Below are 26985 nucleotides of genomic sequence, written 5' to 3' on the forward strand. Positions count from 1 at the left end.
GCTAGGCCTGGAAAATGAAAATAAGGAACTAGCCCAGCTCATCTCTAAACATTCTGGGTGATAGAGTCTGAAATACTGTCACAGATGGCACTGGGTTTTGCTGCAACTATGGCAATAAACCAAAAAAACTGGGTATATAGACGGACTACTGGGCTAACTTTTCACCCACAGAGAGGATAACAAGTGGCCCTGGCTAATAGGGTAATGGCCATGAGGTATTGAGAGTAAGGAAGATGTCAGGACAGTCACTGGGCTTGAGCTACCATTCTATGCTGGGACAAAGTTTGAATGGCCTGTGTTTAAATATGTGTCACTTTACACACATTACACAGGACAAAGATTTTCTCTCAGTGCATTTACACAGAAAAGACTAGAAGAACATTTGTTAAATTTTCTAAAAATACATATATATTTCAATTATATCTAACTTTGGGAGAATATACTATTTTATTCTCATGTAGTTTCATGTTTTTATTAGGACCTACAGATACAAGTAGTCTGCAAGTCTCAGTTAATAGTGTGATTTTTTTTTTTTCAAATAAGGGCAGTTCAAGATATGAGGGCCTTGTTCAGAATTTCTTTAAGTGCATATAACAGACACTGTTAATTCAGAGGCTAAACCAGAGCAAGACTCCTCTAGAAGACAATCAGCAATCTGTCCAGTGGTATAAGTGATATTTGTACTTCTGTTTTAGCAGGTGAAGGAGCGGTGGTGATAACAGCACTCTTAGTCTAGAGTGTCCCTCAGTTGTATGAATTATGGTAAACTTCTTCAGTTCCAAGTCAGAATAAAGAAAGTTGGTATTTTCCAAATTCATCCAGTCCAAACTGTGATTAAGAAAGGTTAAGCAGCAACGTTGCAGAAATCGATATTGCTCAGTACAGAAATTCTTATTTCATTCCAACATTCCATTTTAGTCAATCCTAGCCTCCTCTCCCTGATTCAGAAATAAATCAGAACCTCTCAGGGAAAGTAAATAAGAGGAATGTCAGCATTGTGGCGTTTTGCTAGAAGATCCTTAGAGAGGTAGAGATTCTGGAGAGCCGCCAATCCCAGATCCTCTCTCTTCATCCAAGTTTATCAACCACAGTCTCTCTCCACTTCAAAGGGCTGTAGCATAAGAAGTCTAACTCCCCTCTCGTGGTACTCCAGCCCAAAGAAATACTAACGCACACTGCAGTCCCCGTCCTGCAGTTTCTCTTGCTCCATGTCAAGAACCAGGTCCTGAACAAACCTCATCTCTGACGCCACGAGTTTCGCCAGGGTCTCAAAGCGGTTCTCCAGGCGGCTGAAGCGGCGCTTCAGGCCATTTGCCCCCAGCAGGGCACCTTTCGCCTCTTCCTGGGCCTGCCGCTTCAGGGCCTCAGTCTTATGCAGCTCCTGGCGGAGCAGCCTCAGGTCTTGGCCAATGCTCTCGTTCTCCTCCTTGTACCAGGCCTCCTTCTCCTCATAGATGGAAGTCAGGACCTCGATGTCCTCACGGAAAAGCTTCTTGCTCCGCTCCAGCTCCCGCAGGCCCTCCTCAGCCGCCGCCACCTCCTCCAGCACTTTGGAAAAGCGCTCAAAATTGATGTAGGTGTTGTTGGGGGGCATGCTTGAGTGGGACTTGATGGTGTACTCCTTGAGGCGGGTTGTCTTCAGCCGCCGACGCTCGGGTTTCTTGCCGCTGTCCTCGTTCCGCACATTCCTCCTCTTAATCACCTGCATAGGGTAAAAGGGGAGGTAGGGAGGCGAGGACTTTAGAGCTAGGTAACCTGCTGGGGGGGCTGGGGAGGTGTTGTACTAATGAGAAGATCAGGCAGGGAGGGGAAAATGTGAGGGGGAAACTATTGGGGGGAAAAACTTCCAGCAAGTCTACCAGGGCTGTGTAGGGAAGCAGCAGGACTGCAGGACTTCCCCAAGTCACTCTGCAAGAAACTATGAGACAAACAATACTATTCCTGGACATGGTCAGTCTGTTATCTACTGACCCTGCCCAATGGTTATCCCTCAACAGCCTGCAGAGTGAAAAGTCCCTAAAACATTCTGAAATGGGAGGAGACCATTCTAATCCCACGAACAAAGCTTGAGTGGGACAACTCAAAAAGTCATGCTCAGTTCAAACTGAGACCACTGAATCAGTTAGGAAAATGTTCTAGCCCAGTGCTCTATGAACCCAAGGGCAGAATGGCCTAAAATCTACTCACCTTAATCCATGAATGCTCCAGGCTCTGCTCAATGGTCATTCGTTTCCTGGAATTAAAATATTATCTTATATTTATACCGTACTTTATGCTTTCAAAACACTTTTCAAACACAATCTGATTTCCAGCTCAAACTATGTTATGTAAGTATGATATGTATTATCCCCATGTGATAAGCCAAATAACTGAGTCACAAAAAGGTTAACTGAAGCAACAGGCCAGGGGGATGTGGGAATGGGAAGGAGAGTCTCCTATTTCAAGTTAACAGTTAAAAGAAAAGAGAACTTTGTCAATATCAGATTTAAACATCAAAATGTAATACAGAAAGATGACTGAATAGCTAAATCTGCTTTTTGAGAGAAACATTTGATTTTGATGTCCATTATCAAGTTGTGGGTTTTTTGGGTTGTTTTTTTTAATTGTACTTAGAATTCTTATTGGCTTGAAAATAATAAATAACATCCATTATACCCTTAGGCCAATAAATGGTTATATAAAGAATAAAATGGTTGATGGGACAAAATAGCACCTAAAAATGACAAAAGTAAAGTTGGGGGGAGAGGAATAGCACCTCTGTGTATACATTTAAAATTGAATTACCTCATTCTCCCTCATATTAAGTTCTCAGATTTGTAAGTTTTTATCATTTCATTTAATAAATATTTAATTAAATAAAAAAGGAATGAGAATTTAGACTTATCATGACTCTGCACTTGGAGAGAGGTAGAATGGATAGCCAAAGTCCTATTTAACTGATAAGCAGAAGATAAATGTCTTTGCCAAGGTAACACATTAGTGAACAGCAATGCTGGGTTCCACCAACCCTTCTTACTACCCAAACAAGGTATTCTCATTATGCCACAGGTACCACTTCCTCCCTCCCAAGTCCTTCCCCCCTCCCAAAGCCCCAGAACTTCATACTTGGGGTCTTTGACAAGCAGTCGACGGATAAAGTCCTTGGCCAGCTCACTGGTGTTACTAAAATACTCTTCATCAAAGTCATAGTTCACAGCTGAAATATTGGTGAGAGTCTCTTGCTTGGTTTCACCCAAAAATGGTGATGCTCCACTCAAACTGGAGAGAACATACACACATCTCATCAAAGAGGGCTCCCCAAACCCAAGGTCAAAGGTATCCCAATACCTGTATCATATAAACAAAGTCTAAAAGCCACAGGGACCAAAAATACAAGGAGGACAAAGTCCTCGTTCTTTCACCTGGCAGTATAGATAATAGGTCTGGATTTCAATCTTTCCCCCAAATACCATCCTGTACTGCCAAGTCTAGGAAGCACAAAGTATAGCCCAAGAATTATCTCTTCAATTCCCCAATATTTAACAACCACTTAGTTTCTCCCATTTTATAAGTGAGGGAAGTTATACTCACAGAATGTATGTGATCACTCCAATGCTCCTGAAAGAAGGGAAAGAGAAGAAATCTGATCACTATGGAACATTATTCTATAATTCCAGTGAATTACTAGCAAGAGATAAGGAAGTCTATAGATGGAGCAAAACCCATGCTTTTTCTTCAGCACATTGTACCCAGAGACTCTCTGGCAAGCACACTCTGGATTTGCCAATATCAAGGCAAAAGTTTAAAAGCAGAGCAGATTACAGAAAGGAGGCTTTTGAAAGTCACAAAGCTATAAGGTATATAAGACTCTCTAGAACTCCTAAGATTTCAGAAAGGTAATTGGGTATTAGGAGACATAGGCAAGTATGGCTCTGTACCATTTGGCCAAAAACCTTCCCTTTCATGGACCTCACTTTTCCCTCCTCGTAAAATTAGATAATTGGTCTATATCATCTCTATGATGCCTCTTTATTGCTAATACTGTAGATTGGTCCATATGCCAAGTTGCCTAAAAATCATCTTCACACACTGAGAACCAAAGCAGAGCTCAGGAGGCCAGGCAATGCCATGAAGCATCCACTAGTCACTAGCCACAGACAGTAATGGCCAAAAGACAGCTTCCCTTATAGTGGAATGAATGCAAGTTCCTTTTCTGAAACATAATGCAATCTAAGGCATCTTTAAATCAGAGAGACTAGCTAGGGAAAGGAAGGAGGAGGGAATAAAGGATAAAAGGCCACTGGCAAAGCCAAATCCCATCCTTACCACCAGGTTTTAATGTCTCAAGTCATAGGAATGAGTCAGTCTCAGTTTGCCTACTTTGGCCTTGAGCCTGCTAAGGCTGTTTAGAGGTAGGGATTGATCTGATCATCCCCATTCCTTTAAAAGATGTGCATCATGAGGAATGAGAGACACTGAATAAAAAAAAAAAAGTTGCCCTCACCTCTCTATATAAAGGGAAAATATAATTCCACATATATTTCCATTGGGAAACTGAATCCTGAAGCCAAACTGCTAAAGAAATGAAAGTTATCAAGGAAGCACAATACATCACTTCCTCTCCCTTACCACATATCTGCCTCCAGACCTAGTGGTTCATAGTTCACAATCTCAGGAGCTTTAGGAGAGATAAAAAAAGAAGTTGTATCAGTTCTACTTTGTAAAATATCAATTCTAGTATAAACTCCCTGACATACAACATTAGGTCAATTTGGGCACTAGCCTAACAAGACTCAACTTTGGCACTTGAGTTTCTATATGCCCAAAGGAGGGGATAATGTGAAAAAACAGGGAAATAGGTGGTTGCAATATTTGTAGTGAGGAAAGCCAAGCATCCCTGGGCTTTACAAGATGCTATAGCAGCCAGCACTCTTTGTCTCTCCCTCTGCCAGAAAAAGTAACTTAAATCATTTGGAAGTGCTTAAATGGTTCAACCTACCCTATTACCTCCACTACATAATATGGCCACTTACCTACAAACTCGGGGGTTCCAAAAATATTCTTGAACTCATTCCCTGCCTCAATTTTGTGGGCAATGCCAAAATCAATGAGCTTGATTCGAGGATTGGGCACATTCTTATCCAGAAGCATGATGTTCTCTGGCTGTAAGAAAGGGAATCTTCCTCAAATCAGGCTTCATAGGGTTTAAGAAATTTAGTGCAACAATTATTGTCAAATATGCTCTAAACTAGAAAGAAATATGAGCTTATGTTAGAATGCCATCTTATCCTCTCAGACTTAGACCAAGTACTGACGGTCTCTAAAAAGAAGAAACTGAATTTAAACATTCCTACAAAAACTAACAAATGAAAGAGGCCCAAAATCCAAGATGAAAGAAAAGTAGAATAACAGAACAACAAATAGGGTATTTAAACCCAAGCCCAAAAACCAAATTCCTTTCCATAAAAGTACATAAGGACGGGCCTGAAGAAACAACACTATCAAGCAAAGCATCCTTTCTATAACTGGCCAGAATTCTCAGGACCAGAAACAAGAGGATCATATGATTAGAGAATTAAGAATTTAGACATTAAAAGCAATCAAGTTCAACCCATTCCTTTTAAAAATGAGGAAACTAAGAATAAGAAAAGTTAAAGTGACTTGCCTAGGATCAATAGCTGGAAAGTTCAGAGGCTGTATTCAAGCCAAGGTCTTCCTTACACCAATTTTAAGAAAGAACAGACTAGCCAGAGGACATTGTTTTCTATCTCTTTAAAGGCTCAGGGAAAACTAAGGAGAGGAAACAGGGCTCACCTTTAAGTCAAAGTGGGCAATCCGTTTGGAGTGCAGATAATGGACGCCATCTAGGATCTGCTTAAGGAACTGGGTTGCTTCCTCTTCAGTTAGGGACTCCTTTTCAGCCAAGAAATCAAAGAGCTCACCTCCAGAAACCAATTCCAAGATGAGCACTACATCAGTCTTGTTCTCAAAGATGTCGTGGAGGGTAATGATGTTGGGGTGCTGGATCTCCCGGAGAATGTCCACCTCCCTCTCTATCTCCTCTCGGCTTACCCCCCGACGACTAGATGACAATCGACGCTTCTTGATAAACTTGGCTGCATATTCCATCCCATTGCTCTTCTGCCGGCATTTCCGAACAATTGCAAACTGACCACTGTACAGAGTTCAAGGAAGAGGCAAGATAAGGGGAAAAATGAAAGGAAAAAAGAGGGGAAAAAAGCTTTTACAAAAGTAAAGCCCCCTCTTCTTCATTCCTTCCATATGACCAGTGGGTTGGAAGCTTGTGTTCAAATTCCATAAATGTTTCTCCCAGAACTTGGGATGAAGCACTCAAGACACCTGCAGAGAGCTGGCATTCTTCCAGACATACACTCTCCACAATAAGGTGTGGAAGGCTACTCTACTCTAGGAAAGAGGAGGGCGGCAGCTGTCAGAACTAAGAATATAGTCCAACTCAGCTACGGAAAAAGGACTTGAGTAATAGCTCTGAAAATAGTGATCCTCTAGGATTAGGTCTAGATGTCCACATATTCATACACTGCCACAAGATTTCTTTGGGGTAATTTACATAAGGATGTTTTCCTTTTAACCTCTCCATGGGTGACTGTGAGACAATATGTCCAGAAAGTAGGAAGACTGGCAACTTGATGATTTTCAAGCCAAGAAAAGGTAATAAAACTCTATAAACATAGTTCAAAAGTCATACAAGGGTAGGAGGGCAAAGTACTCCTTATCAAACCTCTCCCTGCCTATCCACTCATTTCATTTCCCTGAAAAACCACCTCCCCAGCTTTACTGCTCTCCCACAGCAACTCCATACTCAGTTACGCTACCCTGAGAACGCTGCGATCATTCCAAACTCCAAGCCTCTCCTCAACCCCCACGTGGAATGGCCGCCCATTCTTCTACCTCTCCAAAGCCTACCCATTCTTTAAGGTCTCCATCAAATCCCACCTCCTCTAGTCTCTCCTAATCACTCTATTATTTTCCTTCTCTTCTCCAAACTTTTATTTTCCTGAGAGTTGGCACCACATAAATTCTCATTAATTTCTGTAACTTCATTTAGATTTTATCTTCCCAGCTACACTGTAAAAACAAATCGCACTTAGTCTGCCAGCAAGCTATATCAAGTATCAAGCTCCAGGACCAGAACCAGACCTTACAATTCTACTATATCCTCAACCAAAAAAGCATAAGACTGCATTCCCAGCAGGAGCTCAGTACATTAAATGGTTTCTCAGTTAGGTGAGAAATTCAAAACATCAGGTACTATGATATTAAGTATTAAGAATGGGGAACTCGGTCATGAAATTTGGGTTTAAATTCCACTTCTAAAAAAAATGTAACCACGTGCAAGTCACTTTATTTTTCTAAGCTTTAGTCTTCTCTACAAAATACAGACTGCACACTTCCTACTTTCCAAGGCTGTGGTAAGGAAGGTGTTTTGTAAACCTTGAGCCCCACTTAAATCTGTTATAAGTATCTTATTATATTCATCCTACATATTTTTTCCCTAACCTACAAGCCTCAACTTGCGGGAATTCCAAAACCCGGGTATGCTTTAATGGAACAAAGAGGCCCCTGTGCTCAGAAGAAACCTTTCAGCAGAAGCCATACACAAAACTCGGTTATTTACATTTTTATCCAGTGACATCATCCCGCTGGCCTATAGGCGGCACTAAGAGAAATGCCTGAACAAAACTCACCATATAAGGTTCGAGGCTCCGTGGGAGAGTGGAGCCCTAGGGACTAACGAGTCCACAGACTTACAGGAAATCAACTACACTGCGGGACCATGGGGTTTAAACTTTTCTGACAAAAAAAGTCAAAGCAGCAGGCCTGGGTGAGACCGGAGCAAGAACTCAAGTCCTTTTTTTTAAACTTTTCTAGAGGCTTCAGTGGAGCCCTTCCGGATCGCTTTCCTTCCATCTTTCTAAGCAAACGGATAAAAGGTAGCATTAGCCCGTTGGCGGAGTACCGCGCCACGGCTGTCCCCGCCCCCACCCCTGCCCCACCGCGGCTCTCACCTGCCCAGCTCCTCTCCCATCTCATAGTGGTCCTCCACGTCCTCCTGCCTGAAGGTGGACATGACTGCGGGCCGGCCCTGTCACGGGGTTCTCAGCCGCTGCTGGGGGACAGCGAGGTGCCAGGGAAGCCCTCCAACGCAGGCCTGGAAGAGACGGGCTGGTCAAGAGAAAGCGGCGGGGCTGCGGCACCGCACGTCTCCAGCGGAGAGGCTTTAGGGCCCCCCGTCGCCCACCTCCCTCCCCCGACCCGTCCAGACGCCCACGGCGATGCAAGCTCGACCTCTCTCTCTCTCTCTCACACACACACACACACACACACACACACAATCACACGCAGCCCTCTCCAAGATCAACCCCTCACCCCGTGTGGGCCCAAAGTGGGCTCCGTAACTCTCCACATCACCCCGAGGCCAAGGGTATCCTTCCCACCCTCCGGCCTTCCTTCCCGCCCCCCGCTCCGCTCCCAGGCCCACGCCGGCGCCCTCCCCTGCGCCCCGCCAGGGCCCCCGCAGGAACCTCCCCCACGCTGCACAACCGGTGCGCGGCCCGCGAGCTTTCCGCAGTCTCCTACCTCAGATCCGCGCCGCCGGCGTCCCAACGAGGGTCCAAGCAGGGGAAGAGCAGGCAGCCGGCCCCGCGCTTACCTCAGCACCGGGTCAGCGCCGCTGCAACATTCCGACATACTCTGTCGTCACCGCGTCGGGCCCCGAGTCAGCGCTCATTGGCCTATCTCTCGTAGACGTCATCACGCTCGAGCGTTTCCCCGCCCACACCCTGCTGTCATTCTCTACCCTTCCCTCCCCCTGCGGACCAAGTCAGAGAAACTTCTCCGGGAAAGCCCCGCCCCCGAGCACTGGGTTGAAGTTAGAGGGCTCCCTGTTGGTCCGAGTTGCCAGCCACTAGAGGGCGCAGGGGGAGGGCGGGGCAAGGACAGACAGGAAGAGAAGCTGACTGGCTGTTTTAGATGTATGTTAGCGTGGCGCGGAGGACTAGTTTCCGGTCCCTTACTCTCCCTTGGAGCGGGGTCCCAGGGATTTGGCTCAGGGCGCTGGGAAGAAGTCCAGAACCCCTCGTTCGTTCAGCGTTTGCACGCCTGCTCCGTACAGGCCCGCCGTGGTGGTTCCCAGGTATCCTGAGCCCCGAAATCTCCGGTCGTGGGATCCGGAGACGAGGACTTGCTCTGGCTTTGGGGGAGGAGGGGATCTCCAGGGCCGGAAAGTCCGCGGGGATTCGGCCTCGGTGAGACTACCAGACGAGAACTGGAAAGGACGCGAGGCCTTGGAACCAGCGCCCTCCGCAGGGAGCTCCTCGGCAGGATTGAAGCAGTCCTGGCGCCGTCAGAGCCGCGGGCAGTAATCCGGCACGATGGCCAGGGCGCTGGGCCCGAGTCGGGAGGGTCCGAGTTCAATTTGAACGGTCACTTCCTAGCTTTGTACCAGTTTGCCTCCGTTTCCTCATCCGAAAAATGAAGCAGTCAGACGGCTGCACACTGCAAGGAGCTAGCTCCCCTCCGTGGAGGAATAAGCTTCATGCTGCTGTAATAACAAAATCTACTCCTGGGAAGGCGCGTGCAGGGTGCTTAAGTGCTCAAGGCTTAAAATGGCCCCAGCCCGGGAGTCAGGTAGGGTCCCTAGCAGCTTCCAGGGGTCCCTTATGGCTTTGCGCACTTGATCTAAAGGGAGGCCGTTACTGGTGGTGTCCGGCCCGATGAGCAATGTATGGAGTTGGAAAGGTTGGTTGGGCACAGAGCTACGCGTCACAGTGACACGGTCTGAAGGAAGTCAGGCTATGATGCAGATAGGGTAGCGAGCAAGTGTCACGTAATGGTATTAAATTATCACGGAGATACCACAAGGCATCACTTACTCCCCTAATCTCAAGCACGGATTTCAGGTTGTTAATTACAGGCAAGTCTTCTAACTCTAAAAGCCACACCCACCTCCTCACCTCCGCCCCCATCCCCTCAGTAGATTGAAAGCACATACCAGACTCTCACAGCTAAACTATGGCCAGGATTAGAGATTGAGAGACAAAAATCCAGTACTTAGATTATTATTCCATAGTAGATGCTAACAATTAAATGTGATATTTAGGGCTTTTTGTTATCAAGTTAAAACAGATCTTGTTAGGTTCTTACTAGGTGCTAAGTAGTACTTAACAATTCTCTAGCTCAGGGTTCACACCCTTAGTTCACACCTTTAGACTTCTGAAAAGGAGTTTACACCTTTAAAAGGAGCAAGTTCATTGATTGTAGGAGTTCCCACAAGCCCCTGGGAGTACCCACAAGCACATTCTCTGGGAGGATAAAGGGAAGAAGGCAGTCTGGATTGGGTTAAGGACAAGACTTCCCAGAACTTCAGGGAAGCTGGAGTCAAGATTCAGGAAGAAGAGAATTAGAGATTCTACCTTCGCTCTGGCTGGAGGCTCCAGAAGCTTCCCAAGAAACCAGCTCACAGAGAAAAGGATTTACAGAAAACTGCCAGAGAAGGATTACAATTGAGAGACAACAGGACACTACAAGACCTGAAGCAAATCTAGAGTACAATGGTTATTTTAGCAAACCTTGCTATGAAAATTTGTTACAAAGTCATTCAGAAAAACAATGCCCAAAGTCTAAACTAGCTTCTTGAGGCTATCCCAGCTTTTCTTTTTCTTTTGCAACCAGGCCAATTTTTTTTTGCTACATACACTCCTTTTATAAGTACTATTCTACATCCAAATCATCCACACAAGTTCAGGAATGGCATGACTTATTTTAATTCCCCCTCCCAAAAAGACAAAAACAAACTTTAAAATCCATAATCACAAGCAGCATTGTGATATTTCTGCAACTTAGTAGGTCCTCAAAAAGCTCACTAACCAATTGAGCTTATATGGATGGATCAAGATCATTGCCCATGTACTGAAATCCAAAAGTTGCAAGAAAACAATTTTGGTCCCAAGTTAGTGTGCTTTAATAACTACATGAAGAATGACACCCCAAAAAATACAAATTTTTTTTAAATGGCACCCAGAAGTTTAAAAAAAGACCACACTTAGAATACACTTGGAATAAATCACTTCAACACTTATTGATATTCATCACCATATCAAATTTATTATTCCAATGGCACTAATACATCTGTAGATGTTCATGATGACAATTACACTGCACAAAATTTTCTTGCCTTCTAGTTTCTGGCCAACTAGAAAATATCTCCTTAACTTTCCCCTCACCATTCCTGAAGATCCACTACAGGCCATTTACCCGAGCAAAACCTCTTAATGCACTCATTTCCAATTTGGGGGGCACTATGTTTCCCTTTGAAAAATGAAGAAAAAATGTTTTTAGGTACCCATCCCAGCCCACCCCCCTGGCCAAATATACCCTACAAAGAGGATACTTTTTCTACCTCTTTGAAGACTTGAATAAATATGGAAACAGGCAACTCAAGTCGCATCAAGTGGAAATGTTTCAAGTTATGGCACCGAGTGGGCCCCAAATGTGTCATGTGCAACACAGAAACCTATAAGGCTGAATATCAATGTGTTTTGAAAGTCTCAAGTTGCTATGAACTGATTAAGTATATGCAAAGAGATGTCACTGCAGTTTTAACAATTTGCTGCATTGGTGTTATGCTAAGAGTCCAACAGGAGATTGAACTGATGTTGGAGAGCTTTTACAACTTGTCCAGGAAGTTGTCCAGGGCCGGGATACCCTCCTTCAGCCCTTTGCGTTTGCGGGTCTCTGCCACAACCTGGCAAGGGCGGCTAGTGTTGTCAAAGGGGTCTCCAGGCAGGATCTGCCAGTGGTCAAATACACACTGAGGAAAGGCTTGGCCACCTGTATTAGACCTCAAGTCAGCTGTGAAGCCTAAAAGAGAAGAGTAAGGATGAAAGGCAAAAGTTTAGAAACAAAACAGAAAAATAACCAATCTACAATATAGAAATGTCTCCCCCACCAAAAAAAGTTCTCAAAGTGAATTTTCATTACAATGACTATAAAATTTGTAAATTACTATATACTTCCTACAATCATCTTTGCCATCACCAAGTAGGAAGGGCTTATCTTTCACTTTCAGAGATGGAGGAAAATGTATCCAGGCTTTCAGTAGTGACAGAACTAAGGCCCCTAACACAAATTTCCCAAATAAGTTGTCATTACCACTAGTATGCCCACTTTATTTAAAGGTCATTTACAACAGAACTTAGTACTTACCAAAAGATTCATTGACAGGCAGATAGGCTTTCACAACAAACATGGGGGTGCCAGCAACCTGGGACTCCTCAAACACATGCCCTCGCTTCCTGTTCAGGACACCATAAATGCCCCCAACCACTTGTTCTGGACACTAAATAAAATTTTTAAAAAGTTAACTTAGAGACAGTGTGGGAAAGATGGGAATCAGACTTATATTAGCTTTTTTTGTTTCTTAAGGTCTCACATAGATTAGTACATGTCTTACCTGAATCTCCACAAGATAGATGGGTTCCATAAGACGGGGCTGAGCAGTCAACACACAGGCATACAGGCAGCGCCTGGCTGTGGGGATGATTTGGCCGCCACCACGGTGAATGGCATCAGCATGCAAAGTCACATCATGCACATCAAAACGGACTGCCCGCATGTTCTCTTCACATAGTGCTCCCTGCAGGGGGAAAAAAAAAACCATGGACCTTCCATATTTCTTCCTAATTTTATCACTTTAGAAACTCAGCTGCCCCAAATGAGTGCTTTTCCATTGAACCTTGAACTATAAAGGTAAATAACCAGCTTTTTATTTTTTAAGTCTACTTACCTCCTTGGTAGCCCACTGGAATCCAGCTACCACACTATCCTTGATTTCATTAAGGTACTGTACTCCCTTGGTGATATCTGTGAGAACATTGGGTCCAGTTCCATCAGGGCCAAAGCACCAGATCTTCCGGGCCTCGGTTACATCCCATTCATACTTCTCAGCCAGGTAACGAGCCCTTTGCTTGAGCTCCTGCCGGGCAGAAACTTCGCCTTTGTCAATATCTTCAGCCAGGCCATCAGGGAAGGGTCGAGCCTTCATGTACAGCCTGTTGTGCTTATTGGGGGATTTGGAAAGGCAGAGAACATTTGATTCCTCACTGACTGTCTCACGGTAGGAGACAACAGGGTCCGATTTCTGCACAGGAAAAAAAATATGGGTTAATTAAGTTAAAAGCAGACAAATGTATCTAACATTTTAAAAAAGTACAAGGCACTGAAAAATGTAACAAATATTTTCATACACAAGAGTTTAAAGAGACTGGAGAGCTGTGACCAAGTCTTAATATTCCTTTTATCTAACAGTGTTTGAGCATAAGCAACTATGGTTCCCATTATGCTCAAATTCTTTTGGGCCACTATAAACATAAGTTGCACTTTACACACCTTGCTTTCCTACTTTATGACTAAATAAAACTTGGGGTTTACCTTGATGGGAATGCATGCATGATCTTCTTCAAGATCTTTCAGGCAGATCTCCAGATGCAACTCTCCTGCACCAGCAATAATGTGCTCTCCAGATTCTTCAATGATACACTAAAAGAAAGATCCAATATATAACAAGAAATGTTATTTAGCATAAACGTCTTATTATCTTAAAATAAGACAAAAAATGCAGCATATCCCCCTTAACCTTGTATTCAGCAGGTAATTCAGATAAGCTACAAGATCTCAATCAAGCAGAGAAAACCAGTTGGAATTTCCCTTTGATTCCAAAGCAACTTACTTGGACCATAGGATCAGATTTGGCCAGACGCTTCAGTCCTTCCACTAGTTTGGGCAGGTCAGCTGGGTTCTTGGCTTCAACAGCTACTCTCACCACAGGGCTTACACTAAACTTCATTACTCTCATGTTGTGGGCATGCTCAAAGGTAGTAATGGTGCCTGTCTTCACAAGGAACTGATCCACACCAACCAGACCAACAATGTTACCACAAGGCACATCTTCAATGGGTTCAACGTAACGGCCCATCATCAGAATTGTCCTGAAGAAAAATTGTCAAGAACTAGTAAAATATAACAAGATCATCTACTAACATAAGCAAGGTCATTTCTAGTGGTAAATTTTAATTTACTCTAAAAAGGGGTTGGCTTGGCTGGTTTAAGAAGAATGGGTTTTCACATTTTAAATTTTGTTTTTTTTTTTTTAATATAAAAGCAAAAGGCAAGATTTCGCCAACCCCTATCCAGAGTTTTCAACTACTATGGCAAATAAAATTGTGGAAATTCTCATCTAAGGAACAGGGAAGGGAAACATCTACAGCTCATAGATCCACCTTGCTTAACTAGATATCTGAGTAGTTCATGAAAGGAAGGCGATTATCCTGTTTTATGCTGGTCCCTGGCAGCCAATATTTGGCTACAAATCTAAAGTGAATTTAGTAGAAGTCACAAGGATGGTTCCGCATCTAACAGTTTTAAGATCAAGTCAAAGCAGAATTTAACAAATGTGTTCTTCATGGGGAAAAAACATGCTCCAGGTGTATAAAGCAATACAGCTCTAAGGTGGGCAAACTGGCTCCAAGCCTAGCTTGTTTCACCACTAACCAGGTAAAACTTCACTAACACAATAAAGACATGGAACCAGCATAACCAATGTATGACACGTCAAAAAAAATCTTGATTTAAGTTACTAGAACTATTTCAAACACTTCGATTTCTTATTCCTCAGAGTAAAGAAGGGATAAATTTCTAACCTCTGAATTGGCTTCAGGTAGAGATCTTCCTTCTTTCCAGGGGTATAATTGGGTCCCATGATTCTGACCTTTAAGCCAGTGGAAACCAAACCAGAAAATACACGGCCAAAAGCATAAAATCTGCCTTTGTCGGAGGTTGGCACCATTTTAGAGATGTACATCATCAAAGGACCTTTGGGGTCACAGCTTTTAATACCTAAGAAGAAAAGTAACGAAAATAAGAAACTTAATTGGTTTCACACAAAGTTGGTGATGAATTTGTAATTTTGGCTGCTAGTCAGCAGTTGATCTTGCTTAGTCAGCATTTTTTAAAAGCTACATGCCAAGTCATTTAAAGTAATAGTACAGGTTGATACTTAGCTGGTCCAACAAAATGAAACAAGTCACTCAGCCAAGTTAATAGAATGACCAATCTAGTTGGGTTGACCTTTGTTGGAACAAGAACTGTTGTCTTGGGGTATCCAAGATTTCTATACCTGTGCCTAGATTTAAAAAAAAAACATACCCATAGCAGCCTCATCATCAGGGGGACCCTCATATAACAGTTCACATCGGTATTTCTGAGCAGTTACAGGTGAAGGCAGGTGGATGGTTATCATTTGGAGAAGTGCATCTCCAGCAGGCAGCCAACGTCTCATCACAGCCTTAACAGGACCAAAAAAACAAGTTGCAATTTCAACCAGAGAAACCTCTAAATTGTGGGTTCAAAGTTGTCATAAAATTCATCCCATTCACCTTCAAAAGTGGTTTTCCCTCTTTGTCTTTGTCCTCACTGTCCAATTTGATGTCAAGTTTTTCAATCAGTTTTGCAGTCTCCTCCTTCTTAAAGGTCATAATTGCATCAAATACCTAAGGCAAAGGAAACAATTCACTTAAGTAAAAGCAAGAAAACTTACTAGTTCAAAATTTAGTTTCAAGCTCCAGAGACATTCTAGGAGATATGTAAGTAATACATTTGGACAAAAATGTAGATTATAAAGCAGCAAAGTCACTACTTCCAGACATGCAAAGATAATTATTCCCTTAAATTTCTCAGGAAAATTTTTTATTTTCCCCAGAAAAAAATTCAAAGACTAACTGTACTACAGAAATAATTGACAAGTTATGATTACAATGAGTCTCAGAGGTTAGATTTCTTCATTAGACATCAGGTCAAAGTGAAGAAATATTCCATCATCATGAACACCTGAGTCAAGCTAAAAAAATGAAAATAAATCAGTATGCATTGTCATTTACCTTGAAGATTGGATCTAAAATGAGTTGGCAAAAGGTTCTAGGCAACTTCTTTCCATCAGGGCTGGTAGCAGACTTGCTGAATTTCCCATTGGCAGGATCAAAATACCTAGATGAAAAGAATAAAACAAAATATTTACCCTCCTGACGAAGGGACACTAAATACGAAAAAGTTTTCCTGTGCTTAAAAATAGCAATAGATCTGCAAAACAGATCAACTGCAGGCTATTTCTAAATTACTGACAGAAACTTTAATATTTCTAAGCCCACTCACCGGTCACCCCATAACTTTTTCATCATGTCTTCTACTTTCTTGGCCCGTTCGGCTGGTCCCAGCTGACCTTCACCCTTGGCAGCAAATTTTGCCACATACATCTCTGCAAACTGCTTTAGAGTAAAGGCCCAACCGTGAAGCCCAGAGCCAAACCCAACAGTACCAAGGACTGGATCAATCTGAAAGGTTAAAGAAAAGCAAATCAGACAGTTATATTAAGGTTTTGTGGTCCAAAGAACTCATACATACAATTTATCAATCTGAACTCAAATCGCAGTATGTGCACACTCCCTTAAAAGCACTATTCAAAAATGTCTCAAATGACAATCTTAAGGCAAGATTTATTCACAATTTAGGTGGCCAGCCTCGTGTAACTTTAATCTTAACAGCTTATCTCTAATCAATGTGATATATGCGTTATAAACACTCCAATATAATCAATGCAGCAAACTTGCAAAATTATTTAAGCTTCATAATCCCCAAATTAGTAGACTAATTAATGACAATCAAAAAATCTTTCCAAAAGTGAATTCATAGTCAAAAAAGGCCTATTTGACTATAGTATTTAAACATATATATGCCCAAAGAACATATCTTGTAAATCATTCATGTTAAGTATTTATTAAAGGCAAATCATACTGAGGGCAAAGGGCACAGTCCATACTTCCAAAGATACAAAAGATAAGTGTTAGTTTGAAAAAGAATCTTTCTAATACCTAGCACTTCTCTACAAAGAGTATGCTCACTTCCCTTATGTTCCTCCACTCCCCATATGCTGCCACAGGTGAAATGGTATTTTAGTGACAATTCTGTTCCACAGAAAACTCAATTTATCTTGTAGTCCCTTAAATATTCATACCATATCCCTCAAATAATGAATTTCACGATTAATCCTAATAATTGGTTATTAAATAACTAAATAAATTGGACAAACTACTCCCAAGCTATACAGTTGAAACGGTTGCCTTAAAAAATTTAGCAACTAAATTTTCAGATGTTATATGTTGGGACAAGATGACAAGAATAGTGATCTATTTTCAAGTCTTTTTAACAAATTCTAGAGTACTAGGGTCACCTAGAAATGGGTCAATCCCAATGAGAATTTATCTTTCAGGTTAACCTCCCTCAAATGACTGGTCTGACCATCTGAGAAATCTGTTCCTCAGACTCACCATGATGTTTCCCATTGGGCCACTCTCACCCTCTCCATAGGTGGAAATGATAACGTTCACGTTCTCTACAATTCGCTGAAATGTCTGATACAGTTCCTCTGGCTCCAGTTGCAGCTCAAGTAGGGCTCGGTCCATCTTGTTCATCATCAGGACAGGCTTGATTCTTTCAGCAATAGCCTGGCGAAGTACAGTCTCAGTCTGGACACACACACCTGAAGAAAGAAGTGCTATTGAGTAACCCAGCCTGACAGGCACTTTCCCAAGGCCAAGCGATCTTCAATGGAAAAGCACCCTTTTTCTACTCAGCTGCTGCTACTGAGTTGAAAGGCGAGCTTACCAGATACACAGTCAACTACAACCAAGGCACCATCAGTAACCCGGAGTGCAGCTGTTACTTCTGATGAGAAGTCAACGTGCCCAGGTGAGTCAATGAGGTTGATGAGGAAACCAGAACCGTCTTTGCTCTGCTTGATGAAGTTCAAATCATTTTCTGACAGCTCGTAGAAGAGAGAGATGGCACTGGAGAAAACACAAATTGAGAAATTCAGTTTTATGCATTCACAAACTTAAATTCAATAATATTTTACAGTTTAAGCAAACACATTTATCCCTTTTAGTGGAATGTAAGTTTCAGATGTTATCATTTATCTCTAAGGTTCTTCACATTCACAAGTCAAAATTCTGACATGGAACGATATTAAACTTCCAGGTCACTGGCCAAATGAATATTTTAGTACTTAATTTTTTTTGTCAAATACATATTTAATACTTTAGTATAAAAAAAACTGCCACTAAGCCCTAGTTTTTTTTCAGAAATCTGAATGATGCCTTTCCCTTTTCTCCTCCCCCTTCTGATGACAAATGAGTTAGTCACCTATGTGTTTTACTCTCTATTAGGTTAAGTATTATCCTTTTGTGGAGCAAAAGTTTTCCAACTTCTTGGTCTCAGAATTGTTTTATACTATTAAAAAAAAAAAAAATCGAGAATCTCTGAAGAGCTTTTGCTTGAGGATTACATTTAGTGTTTAGCCCCTTAACAAGGTCCCCCCCCTTTGGTTAAGGTCTCAACCAAGACAAAGTTTTGAAGTCTTATCTAATAAACTCAAAACCCCAATACCAAAGTCATACTTGACTTAGAGGAGAGCTGATAGTAAAGGGGGAATAGTGATGGAAGACGTCACATCAAAAGGTGGCGCAAAGGCAGCCCACGGATGCCCAGGTCTCACTTCCCGGCCCCTCTGGACCACAGGAGCCTTACGTTGACTTAATAGTGATGCACCGTTCCTGTTCATCTTTTCTCGTGTCGGTGAACCGGGTCTCACCAGCACGGGCTGAAGCGATGATGCCCGCCTTGCAAACCAGGGAATCCGTCAGGGTTGACTTGCCGTGATCCACGTGCGCTATTACGGACATGTTTCGGATGTTGGCCTTTTTGTCCATGATGGCCCGGATCTGGTCTACTGTGAAGTTCACCTAGAAGCCGAGCAAAGGCAGGTCAAGAGAGGGAGGGCTCGGCTCACTCCAGTCCACGCCGGGAGCACGGACACGTCATCGGCTGCGGGCCCCAGCGGACGCGGGCCTGACGCTCCCTCCCGGCCGCGCCAGGCGCCGCCAGCGGCCCCTTCTCCCTCGCCCACACACCGGGGCTGCCCCCGCTTTCTCGCAAAAGGACACATCTTCCTCTTTACCGACGTCCAAGGTCATCGGAAGGCCCGGGCGGAGGCTGCTGCCCCGCACCCAGCCCCGGGGGGTTAGTGAGTCCTCCCCTCCAGGGCTCTGCACCCCGCGGGGCGCGGCCCCAATGCAGTACCACCCGCGACCAGAGCGGACCCGGGGACCCGGGACCGAGGCCGGGCCCGATGCCTCCCTTTCTTACCCCCCCCCCCGTGACTTCCTCTCTCTCCCCCCTCCCCCGCTCTCGCTCTCGCTGCCACATCACCCGGCTCCAATCCAACCGCACTCCCCTTGGAAGCGCCCGCCCAAGCCGAGGAGACTGAGCCCCAGGTGCGGGTTAAGGAGTGGGGAGGGGACCGCGGGATAGGGGCTCCGCGCGCCCCCGCGCAAGGCCCAGGAGAGGAGGCTGGGCGGGGGCGCGCGCCCGGAACCGCCGGCTGCCGCATCTCCCCGAAATGGCGGCAGCGGAGGCAGCAGTGGCGGCCTCCCCTTTTTCTCCCCCATCTCCCTTCCTCTGGCTCCCCCAGCCCGCTTCGCCATTTCTTTCGGCCCAGGAGCGGGTCCCCTCGCCCCGCACGGATCCCAGCGCAGCCTCGATCCCAGAAGCGGGCGGCGGCCCTCACCATGGTGGCGGATGGCGGTGGATTCTCCGGCTCGCGATCCGACTGGGGTGAGTCGCGCCGAGAATGGCGGCGGCGACGACGGAAGAGGACGCTGACGTCAACGCTCCGTACTTTTATAGCCCGACGCCGGTTGCAAGGTCAGGTGACTCTTGCGAGGGAGGCGGGAAGAAACGACGTAATGCACATGCGCCAGAGGTCCCTTTAACCCTTGAGGTGCTAGCTCTGTTGCAATAGCATCTATTTAAATAGAGCAGTCTAGTTAATAAGCTTGGAGGGACAAATACCTGGTTCCTTATCACGCAGTAATATAAAAGATTAAGGTTTACACAGATCTTTCCCCTTTCAGCTTCACTGAGAGGAAAGTACTATCCCATCTCACAGATGAGATAACTGAACATCACTCCCAACAAGGCCTCTTGTATATTGCAAGCTGTCAATGTCAAAGAATTTTGATACATAAAGCAAAACTTTGCACCAAAGTCTTCGGTGTGCTACAGGGTGACCCTAGAGCTGTGCCAGAGGGGAGGGAGGAAGGGAAATGAGTAATTATAAACTGCCAAGCACTGTGTTATGTACTTTACAAAATATTATCTCATTAGGTAACATAGCAACCAAATAAGTTGAGAGGGCAGGAATATGTCCCTTTTGCATTTCAGAGGTTCTCAAAGTAACTGGAAACTCATCCGGGAAAGAAGGGGAAGTAAGGGTTGGTTCTCCATGCATCTTTAGGAGGAGTCTGACTATAAGGACCATAAATCATTATGAGGGTGGGAGAGGGAAGGGATGACTAGAATAGCAAAGGATCAGGAATCAGGACACAAGAATCAGAAAGAACGGACCTTTCTCCCACCAACTACCTAGTCCCCTCCTTGTCGGTGATGGGATCCCTTGGGTGGAAAGGTAAAAAAAGAATAATTTGATATTCAAAAGGCTCCTAGAAGGTCCTGTCCTAATTTAATACTGTTTCCCCTGTATGGAAAAGGAAATCACCTCCAGCTGACTAGGTTTTTTTCAGCCACATCAATTCTAGAAGACCTATACAAAGACACAGAGGGTTTGTGAATAATATATAAAATACTAAGAGGATAAAATGAAAAAAGAATTATTAGCTAATCTATTCTCCCATTTTAGAGAATGGGGAAACAGAGGGAGGTAAATTTGTGAAGGCCACAAGCACAGTAGAAGAATCAAGCCTATAGCCAGTTTGTAACCGTCTTCTCTATACAGGCAGCACAGTACAGTGGATAGACAGCTGACCTCAGAGCCAGTAAGGAGGATTCAAATGCCACCTGCAAGTCACTTAATCTGTCTAAATAGAGCAGCACCTAGAGACTGGACTAAAAGTTGCTTCTAGGATATTTACTTGGTAGGGAAAGCCCCTTCCCTAGGATTTTCCTATTCCAATGAAATCACGGGTATAGTCCTTACCTTTTTCTATATAGGGCTTAATCTATTCTGTTGCCAGAGTAGTGAAAAATACAATAATGAACATCCAGCAAAACATTTTGCTCAAAAGGAGCTCAGTCCTTATCACTGTGGACATCAAGAGGCAGACTAAATCATTCATGCCTTCCATCTTATGCCTAAAATAGTAGAGGTAGTTTCACATGATTTTTACTTGTATAACCTATATGTCAGATTGCTCGCTGTCTTGGGGATAGAAAAGGAATTCAAAATCTTATAAAAATGAATATTGAAAATTATTTTTACATGGAATAGGAAAACATTAAATACTATTAAGGAAAAAATGAATTAGTGGTAATTGTAGGAGTTATTCCTAAGAATTGATTGTATCATGAATCAGATGAGCTTTATATACTACATATCTCTATATCTAGATGGATGTGGGAGTGCTGATCTCTGAAACTATCTTAATAAGCCTGCTCAGCTCAGCTGCTATGACCATATAAACATTATGGGATTTCAAAGGTGGAAGAGACCAGAGAAGGCCAGGCACTATCTATATGACAAGGAATCTCCTCTATAAATTCCCTAACAAGTGGTCTTTATAAGGAAGAACTTCCTCATAACTAGCCTACATCCGCTCTACAGCTTTTAATCTGAGTATCACAGAAAAAAAACCTCTCCACTAAAATTCCCCATTAAAGAAACTTCGAAGTTTCCCAAAATGAGGTGGTGCCTCTCAGGCTACGGAAAGTGGATTCCCCAACCCAGAAGGCATCAGGAATATATGGATCTGTATGTAAAATTCAACATACTCATATTATTTAGTGCGGTGCACCAGACTACACTAGGCACAGAGAGAACTGCAAGGCTTAGATAAGATATAGTGTCCCCACAGGGCTTGTCCCTCCATTCAATGGTTAATAAACATTTATTAAGCACCTACTATGTTCCAGGCACTGTACTAAGCTAAGTGCTAGAGATACAAATTTTTTAAAAAGATAATAGCTGGATACAAACACGATGACTATAAAATACTATAGGCTATATTCCTTAGAGCCAAATTTTATGGAAGGTCCAAGGTGAGTACTTACTCTCTTGCCCTCCAATCCCTGTTTGTTGTTGTGTTATTTCAGTGGTGTCCAACTTTTTAAGACTCTTACAGAAATAATGATATAAGCTTAAAGCAAACCATACATCATACTCTTCACCCTGTCTTTGGGAGATGCTGTTCCCATTATTTCAGAGGAAAACCAGACTTCCTGCCTAAGATTTAAAAAAACAAAGTACAGAGACTGAGAATGTTTAGGAGGGAAAACTATAAATAAGGGAAACTATTTCAGGACCCTATCAATCAATCTCTAAACATTCATTAAGAGACTGCTATGCCCCTACCACTGTCGGGCATCTGGATATAAAAATGCAAAAATGAGAACATTCTGATCCTAAAGGAGCTGACGTTCTGCTACAAAGAAAAAGATGACTGTCCCCAAAGGGTAGAATCGGGAAGCAGATTTTAGTTCTATATTAAAAAAACAAACTATCAATGAAATGCTTCAGGGAAAGCAACAGTATTAGGTTCATACTATGTGCCAGGCCTAGTGTTAAACACTGGGAGCACAAAAACAGGCCAAAGATAAGCTCCTTGAGGAGCTCATAATCTAGTCAAAGAGATAACAAGTAGAATATAAAAAGCAAGATACATAGAGAATAGAAAACAAAAGGAGGCGCTGGAATTCAGGAAGGTTTGGAAAGGCTACTTAGAGGATACTGTGGCCAGGAATGGAAGGAAGTAGAGCTGGACATGAGGAGTAAGAAAACTCTGAAAATGGGAGAGAGCCGAAGAAAGCGCCCAAGGTGCAATGACTTGTTTAAGGAAAGGTGGGAAGGGCTTCGAATGCCAAGCACAGGATGTGTCCTAGGAATGATTGAGAGCCCTGGAGTTAGGGGGAAGAGGAGGTTAAAAAGAAAAGAACTTTAGGAAAAGCATTTTTATGTATGAATGAAAGATGGATTAGAGTGCAAAGAAACGAGGCAAGCAGACCTCCCAGCGGCGATGTGAAAGTTGGGCCATGGGGTGGAGGGCCTTCGGTAAAGGGAGGAGAGTGTCAGAGGAGAGACGCCAGGGAGACGCGGCGGAGGTGAAGTCGAGAAGCAAAACCGGGACTCTTGATGTGGATTCGGAGTCCCGGCCGGATCCATTAACTAAGTCTACCAGTTGATTGACTACTGAGAAGGTGAGGCAGCTTCCCACGGGGTGAAACGGTTAGAGCCCTGGGCTGCGTCTTCCTGAGCTCACACCTGGCTCAGCACCACCTGAGAGGCCCTCCCTGTGCAAGCCACTTAACTCCGTCGGCCTCAGTTTCAACATCTGTAAAGTGGGCTGGAGGAGGCCACCACCTTAGCCAGGAAACCCCCGAATGGGGCGCGGGGAGCAGCACGCTGCCGGCCCCGCAAACCGCGCAGGGCCCCCGACAGAGCTGTTCCCTCTCTGAAATGGAGAGGGCCAAGGCCAGGCGGGATGGGGCCCGGCAGGCTTCTCCCCGGGCTCTCCAGGTAGGGAGTTCCAGCTGCACGCCCAGCGGCGACCAGAGGTCTATCTGTCCAGAAATAATCAGAATCCAGATCGCCCCACCCCCGCCCCCGGGCTCTCAGCCTAGCCTCGGCTTTTCCGCCTCTATTCGGAGAAGGGACCTTAGGTCGGGGAATTAGCCGACCTTGACCAGGAAAAGAGAAGGGGGGAGGGGGCGGCCTGCCAGAAGAGAAGCGCAAAGCCTCTGCAGGGAGCCTCAGGTGCGCGTGCGCCCGATGCTGCGGAGCGGGAGGGCGCCCCGGGACGACCCCTATCGACGAGCCCGGTGCACTTCACTCGCCCGCTTGACACTCGGATGAGTCCTTTCCCTGCGCCCTCCCAGGTCCCGGACCGAGGCCGGGGGTGGGGGGCTCCTGGTGCTGCAAAGGGGAAACCCTGGCAGTAAAAACAGCTGACACTTTTCTCTCCGGAGACCCCGCCCTGGGAGGGAGCACCGTAGGAGCCACAGAGCCTGCTCTATGAGGCCGGCCCGAGTCCGAGTCCTAACGGACAGCGAGCTGAGGGCCGGTGTCCTCCACCTGTTAGTCAGCGGCCTTGAACTGTCGAAGCCTCGCCACCAGAAGCCCCTTTCCCAGTTGGGGAAACTGAGGCACAGTGGCCTGTCCACAGACCCACGGACAAAAGGTCCGCTGCGGTTCACCAGTGGTGCCGCGCCGAGCCCGGCTGCTGGCCCGCCCCGACCTCATTTAAAATACATAAATATAGAAAAGCCATGGGGAGGCAGGGAAGGCTCTCTGAAGTGGCCGCGCACAGCCCGTATCCGAAGCAGCTCCCCAAGCGCAGTCTCGCCGGCAGTATCCTCTGGTGCACTGCAGAGCTTGGAAGCGCGTTCTTAAAGGGATCGTGCTGTAGCTCTCTTTGGAGACTTGCGTTTGAGTGCGGCGGACCTCTGCCCTGGGGTCCGAGCTTCGGGCACTTTCCTTCTTTATCTCTGTAGTGAACAAATCATAGCCTAATACTTTACACATAGCAGTGCTTAACCATTTATTGTATTCAAGAAACAGATTATTTTTTTAAATATTAATATTAAAATATAATTAGTGTTTTTATCAACTTGAAATTACACACACACACATACACATATCTATTCCTTACACAAAGCCACCACCTATAGTACAAAATAAAGGGGGGGAGGGGCGACTTTTAAAAACTAACCACACCATAACCAATATGTAATATCCCATACCCCTCTCTTCAAAGAAAGAACTGTTTTCTCTCTTGTCTTTGGAGGTCGTTTCATTATTAAAATTATAGTTTTGTTGTTACCATTTACGTTTGTCCTCATTGTGAGTATTGTTCATTTAACATCGGTTCCTATGTCCTCCTGTTTCTCAGTACGCATTTGATAAGCTCTGTATACATTCCAATTTCACATTTGCTAAACAAATCATGTTTGTCCACAAAGAAGCGTCTCATTTTGTGCCAGGCCCCGTGCTGAGGGGGAACTCGGAAAACCTCAAAACAGCCCCTGCGCATAAGAGGCCCACATTCTAGTGACAACCTGTGCGTCTAGAGGTCTAGGTCCCCACGGTGAATGTCCACGAGAGGAGGGGGCCCAGAAAGCCCCCCTCCAGAAGGTGGCGCTTGAGCTGAATCTTGAAGAAAGCCAAGAATTCTTCCGGGCCAGGGGGAGAAGAGAATGTTCTAGGCACAGGGAACAGGCAGTGGAAAGGGCTGGAGACAGGAGATGGAGCCACCAGCAAGCACACCAATACGGTTAGTTGGAGCGTCCAATGTGTGGAGGGAAAGGATGAGCAAGAGGACAGGTGAAAAGGCAAAGTCCAGGCTATGCAAGAGAGGTGTTCGTTCTGGACATCACAGGGAGCCACCCGAGTGTGTTGAGTAGCAAAGGGACGGTCAGATCTGCAGTTTAGGAAAACCGGATACTCATCTGGGTGAAGGATGAATTGAGGTAAGGACAGCCGGGGAGACTGCGATAATCCAGTGAGAGTGATAAAGGCCTCTACGAAGGGGGCAGCTATGTGTGAGCCAGAACAAGAGCCCAAGGCAATCCCAACCAACTGAACAGAAAATGCCTTCCGCACCTCGGAAATAAACTACCGACATGTAGGGACGTCAGGAATGTATGAATGTAAATCAGCACGTGCTATATTTACTTTTTTTTCTGGTTTCTTTTTTTTTAACTCCTATGGTTTTTCCTTTTTGTTCTGATTTTTCTCTCCCAACATGATTCATAAAGAAATGTGTATTAAAAATGGTTTTTAAAAGAGAAATATATTCAAAAGATTTTGTAAGAATAAAAATGAACTCTCCAAATATGAAAAAAAAAATTTAAAAGAAAGAACGAGAGAAATGATGGACACAGATGACGAGACCTGGTGATGGATTGTCTATATGGGGCGAGAGTGAGGAATCAAAAGATGGCACCAAAGTCGGGAACCTGAGTGAATGGATGATGATGCTCTCTGCAGTAATGGGGAAGCTCGAAGAAGGGAGAGTTTGGAATAAAATATGAATTCTACTTTGGGGTATGACAAGTTTGGGGTGCCTGGAAGGCACATGATTCAAAATGTCCAATAAGCAGTTTGGGATATGGGACTGAAGCTGGGAGAGAGACTATGGATGGATTGTGAGGCATCAGATTAGAGATAACAATTGAACTAGTGGGAGCTGATGAAATCTTTGAGCAAGATAACATAATGAGAAAAGGGAAGAGGGCCCAGGAGACAGCTCTGGGAAATAATCTCAATTAATGGGGTTGACATGGATGAAGATCCAGCAAAGTAGACTAAAGAGGCAGCTTGAGACTTGGGTGCAAGTTAGTCCAGTAAACCACCTTTCAGGATTTTATTATTGCAGTTATTAAATTAACAAATAACAAACACAACCATTTCAATATATAAAGAATAAAGATGATTGTATATAAAACTAAACTAATATAAACCATATTAGATTTAATATAGTAACCAAACTGCCATGCTTGTCTATATCCATTTCTGAACTTCCTTCTGTTTTTTTGTGTGTATTTTTCATTATTTTTCTTTTTGTATCTCTGTCACTACTCAGCAACTCTTCCCCACAAATCCTCACTCTTAAATGGAAGGAAGTCCAGTCAAATGAAATAAATCCACTCATTGGCCATGTCTAAAACATCCTTTTAATCTGTGCCTCTGACAGTCTTTATCTCTTTAATGAGAGATGGGGAGAGTCTTCTGGAATAGTGAAATTAATCAAGGCATTAATCAATTCTTAATTTTTTTCCTTTACATCATTAATTTCCTCAAGCAGCCATTTCTTCAGGCTTTGATAAATAAACCCTATGAGGAAGACTTGC

General features: G+C 44.2%; 2 protein-coding genes and 1 non-coding gene across 7 annotated transcripts; all 3 read right to left on the reverse strand.

Annotated features, from left to right (window-relative positions):
- Positions 1–381: 381 nt before the first annotated feature.
- DAPK3 (death associated protein kinase 3) lies at positions 382–9728 on the reverse strand. 4 transcript variants are annotated; one of them, XM_074307889.1, is made up of 9 exons: positions 8599–9728; positions 8028–8170; positions 5794–6154; positions 5013–5142; positions 4609–4657; positions 3571–3597; positions 3106–3258; positions 2188–2233; positions 382–1702 (listed from the first exon to the last, which is right to left on the reverse strand). In XM_074307889.1, the coding sequence occupies exons 2-9, from the start codon at positions 8087–8089 to the stop codon at positions 1166–1168; spliced, it is 1365 nt and encodes a 454-aa protein (XP_074163990.1). In that variant the 5' UTR covers positions 8090–8170; positions 8599–9728; the 3' UTR covers positions 382–1165. The 4 variants fall into 4 exon arrangements, with proteins under 4 accessions (XP_074163990.1, XP_074164006.1, XP_074163999.1 ...); XM_074307905.1 differs by having other exon boundaries at positions 8028–8207; positions 8560–8691; XM_074307898.1 differs by lacking the exon at positions 8599–9728 and adding an exon at positions 8389–8452.
- Positions 9729–11098: 1370 nt separating this feature from the next.
- EEF2 (eukaryotic translation elongation factor 2) lies at positions 11099–19818 on the reverse strand. Of its 2 annotated transcripts, none has more exons than XM_074307877.1 (15): positions 19694–19818; positions 18655–18869; positions 17734–17915; positions 17397–17608; positions 16225–16403; positions 15954–16059; positions 15453–15566; positions 15223–15361; positions 14718–14913; positions 13748–14006; positions 13450–13557; positions 12806–13159; positions 12473–12655; positions 12226–12358; positions 11099–11880 (listed from the first exon to the last, which is right to left on the reverse strand). In XM_074307877.1, the coding sequence occupies exons 1-15, from the start codon at positions 19694–19696 to the stop codon at positions 11687–11689; spliced, it is 2577 nt and encodes an 858-aa protein (XP_074163978.1). In that variant the 5' UTR covers positions 19697–19818; the 3' UTR covers positions 11099–11686. The 2 variants fall into 2 exon arrangements, with proteins under 2 accessions (XP_074163978.1, XP_074163967.1); XM_074307866.1 differs by having other exon boundaries at positions 17734–18006; positions 18623–18869; positions 19694–19780.
- LOC141552380 (small nucleolar RNA SNORD37) lies at positions 15836–15901 on the reverse strand. Its single transcript, XR_012485175.1, has one exon. It is a non-coding gene; the product is annotated as a small nucleolar RNA SNORD37 (small nucleolar RNA).
- Positions 19819–26985: the final 7167 nt, after the last annotated feature.

Source organism: Sminthopsis crassicaudata, chromosome 1, assembly GCF_048593235.1.
Source record: "Sminthopsis crassicaudata isolate SCR6 chromosome 1, ASM4859323v1, whole genome shotgun sequence".
NCBI classification, from domain to species: domain Eukaryota; kingdom Metazoa; phylum Chordata; class Mammalia; order Dasyuromorphia; family Dasyuridae; genus Sminthopsis; species Sminthopsis crassicaudata.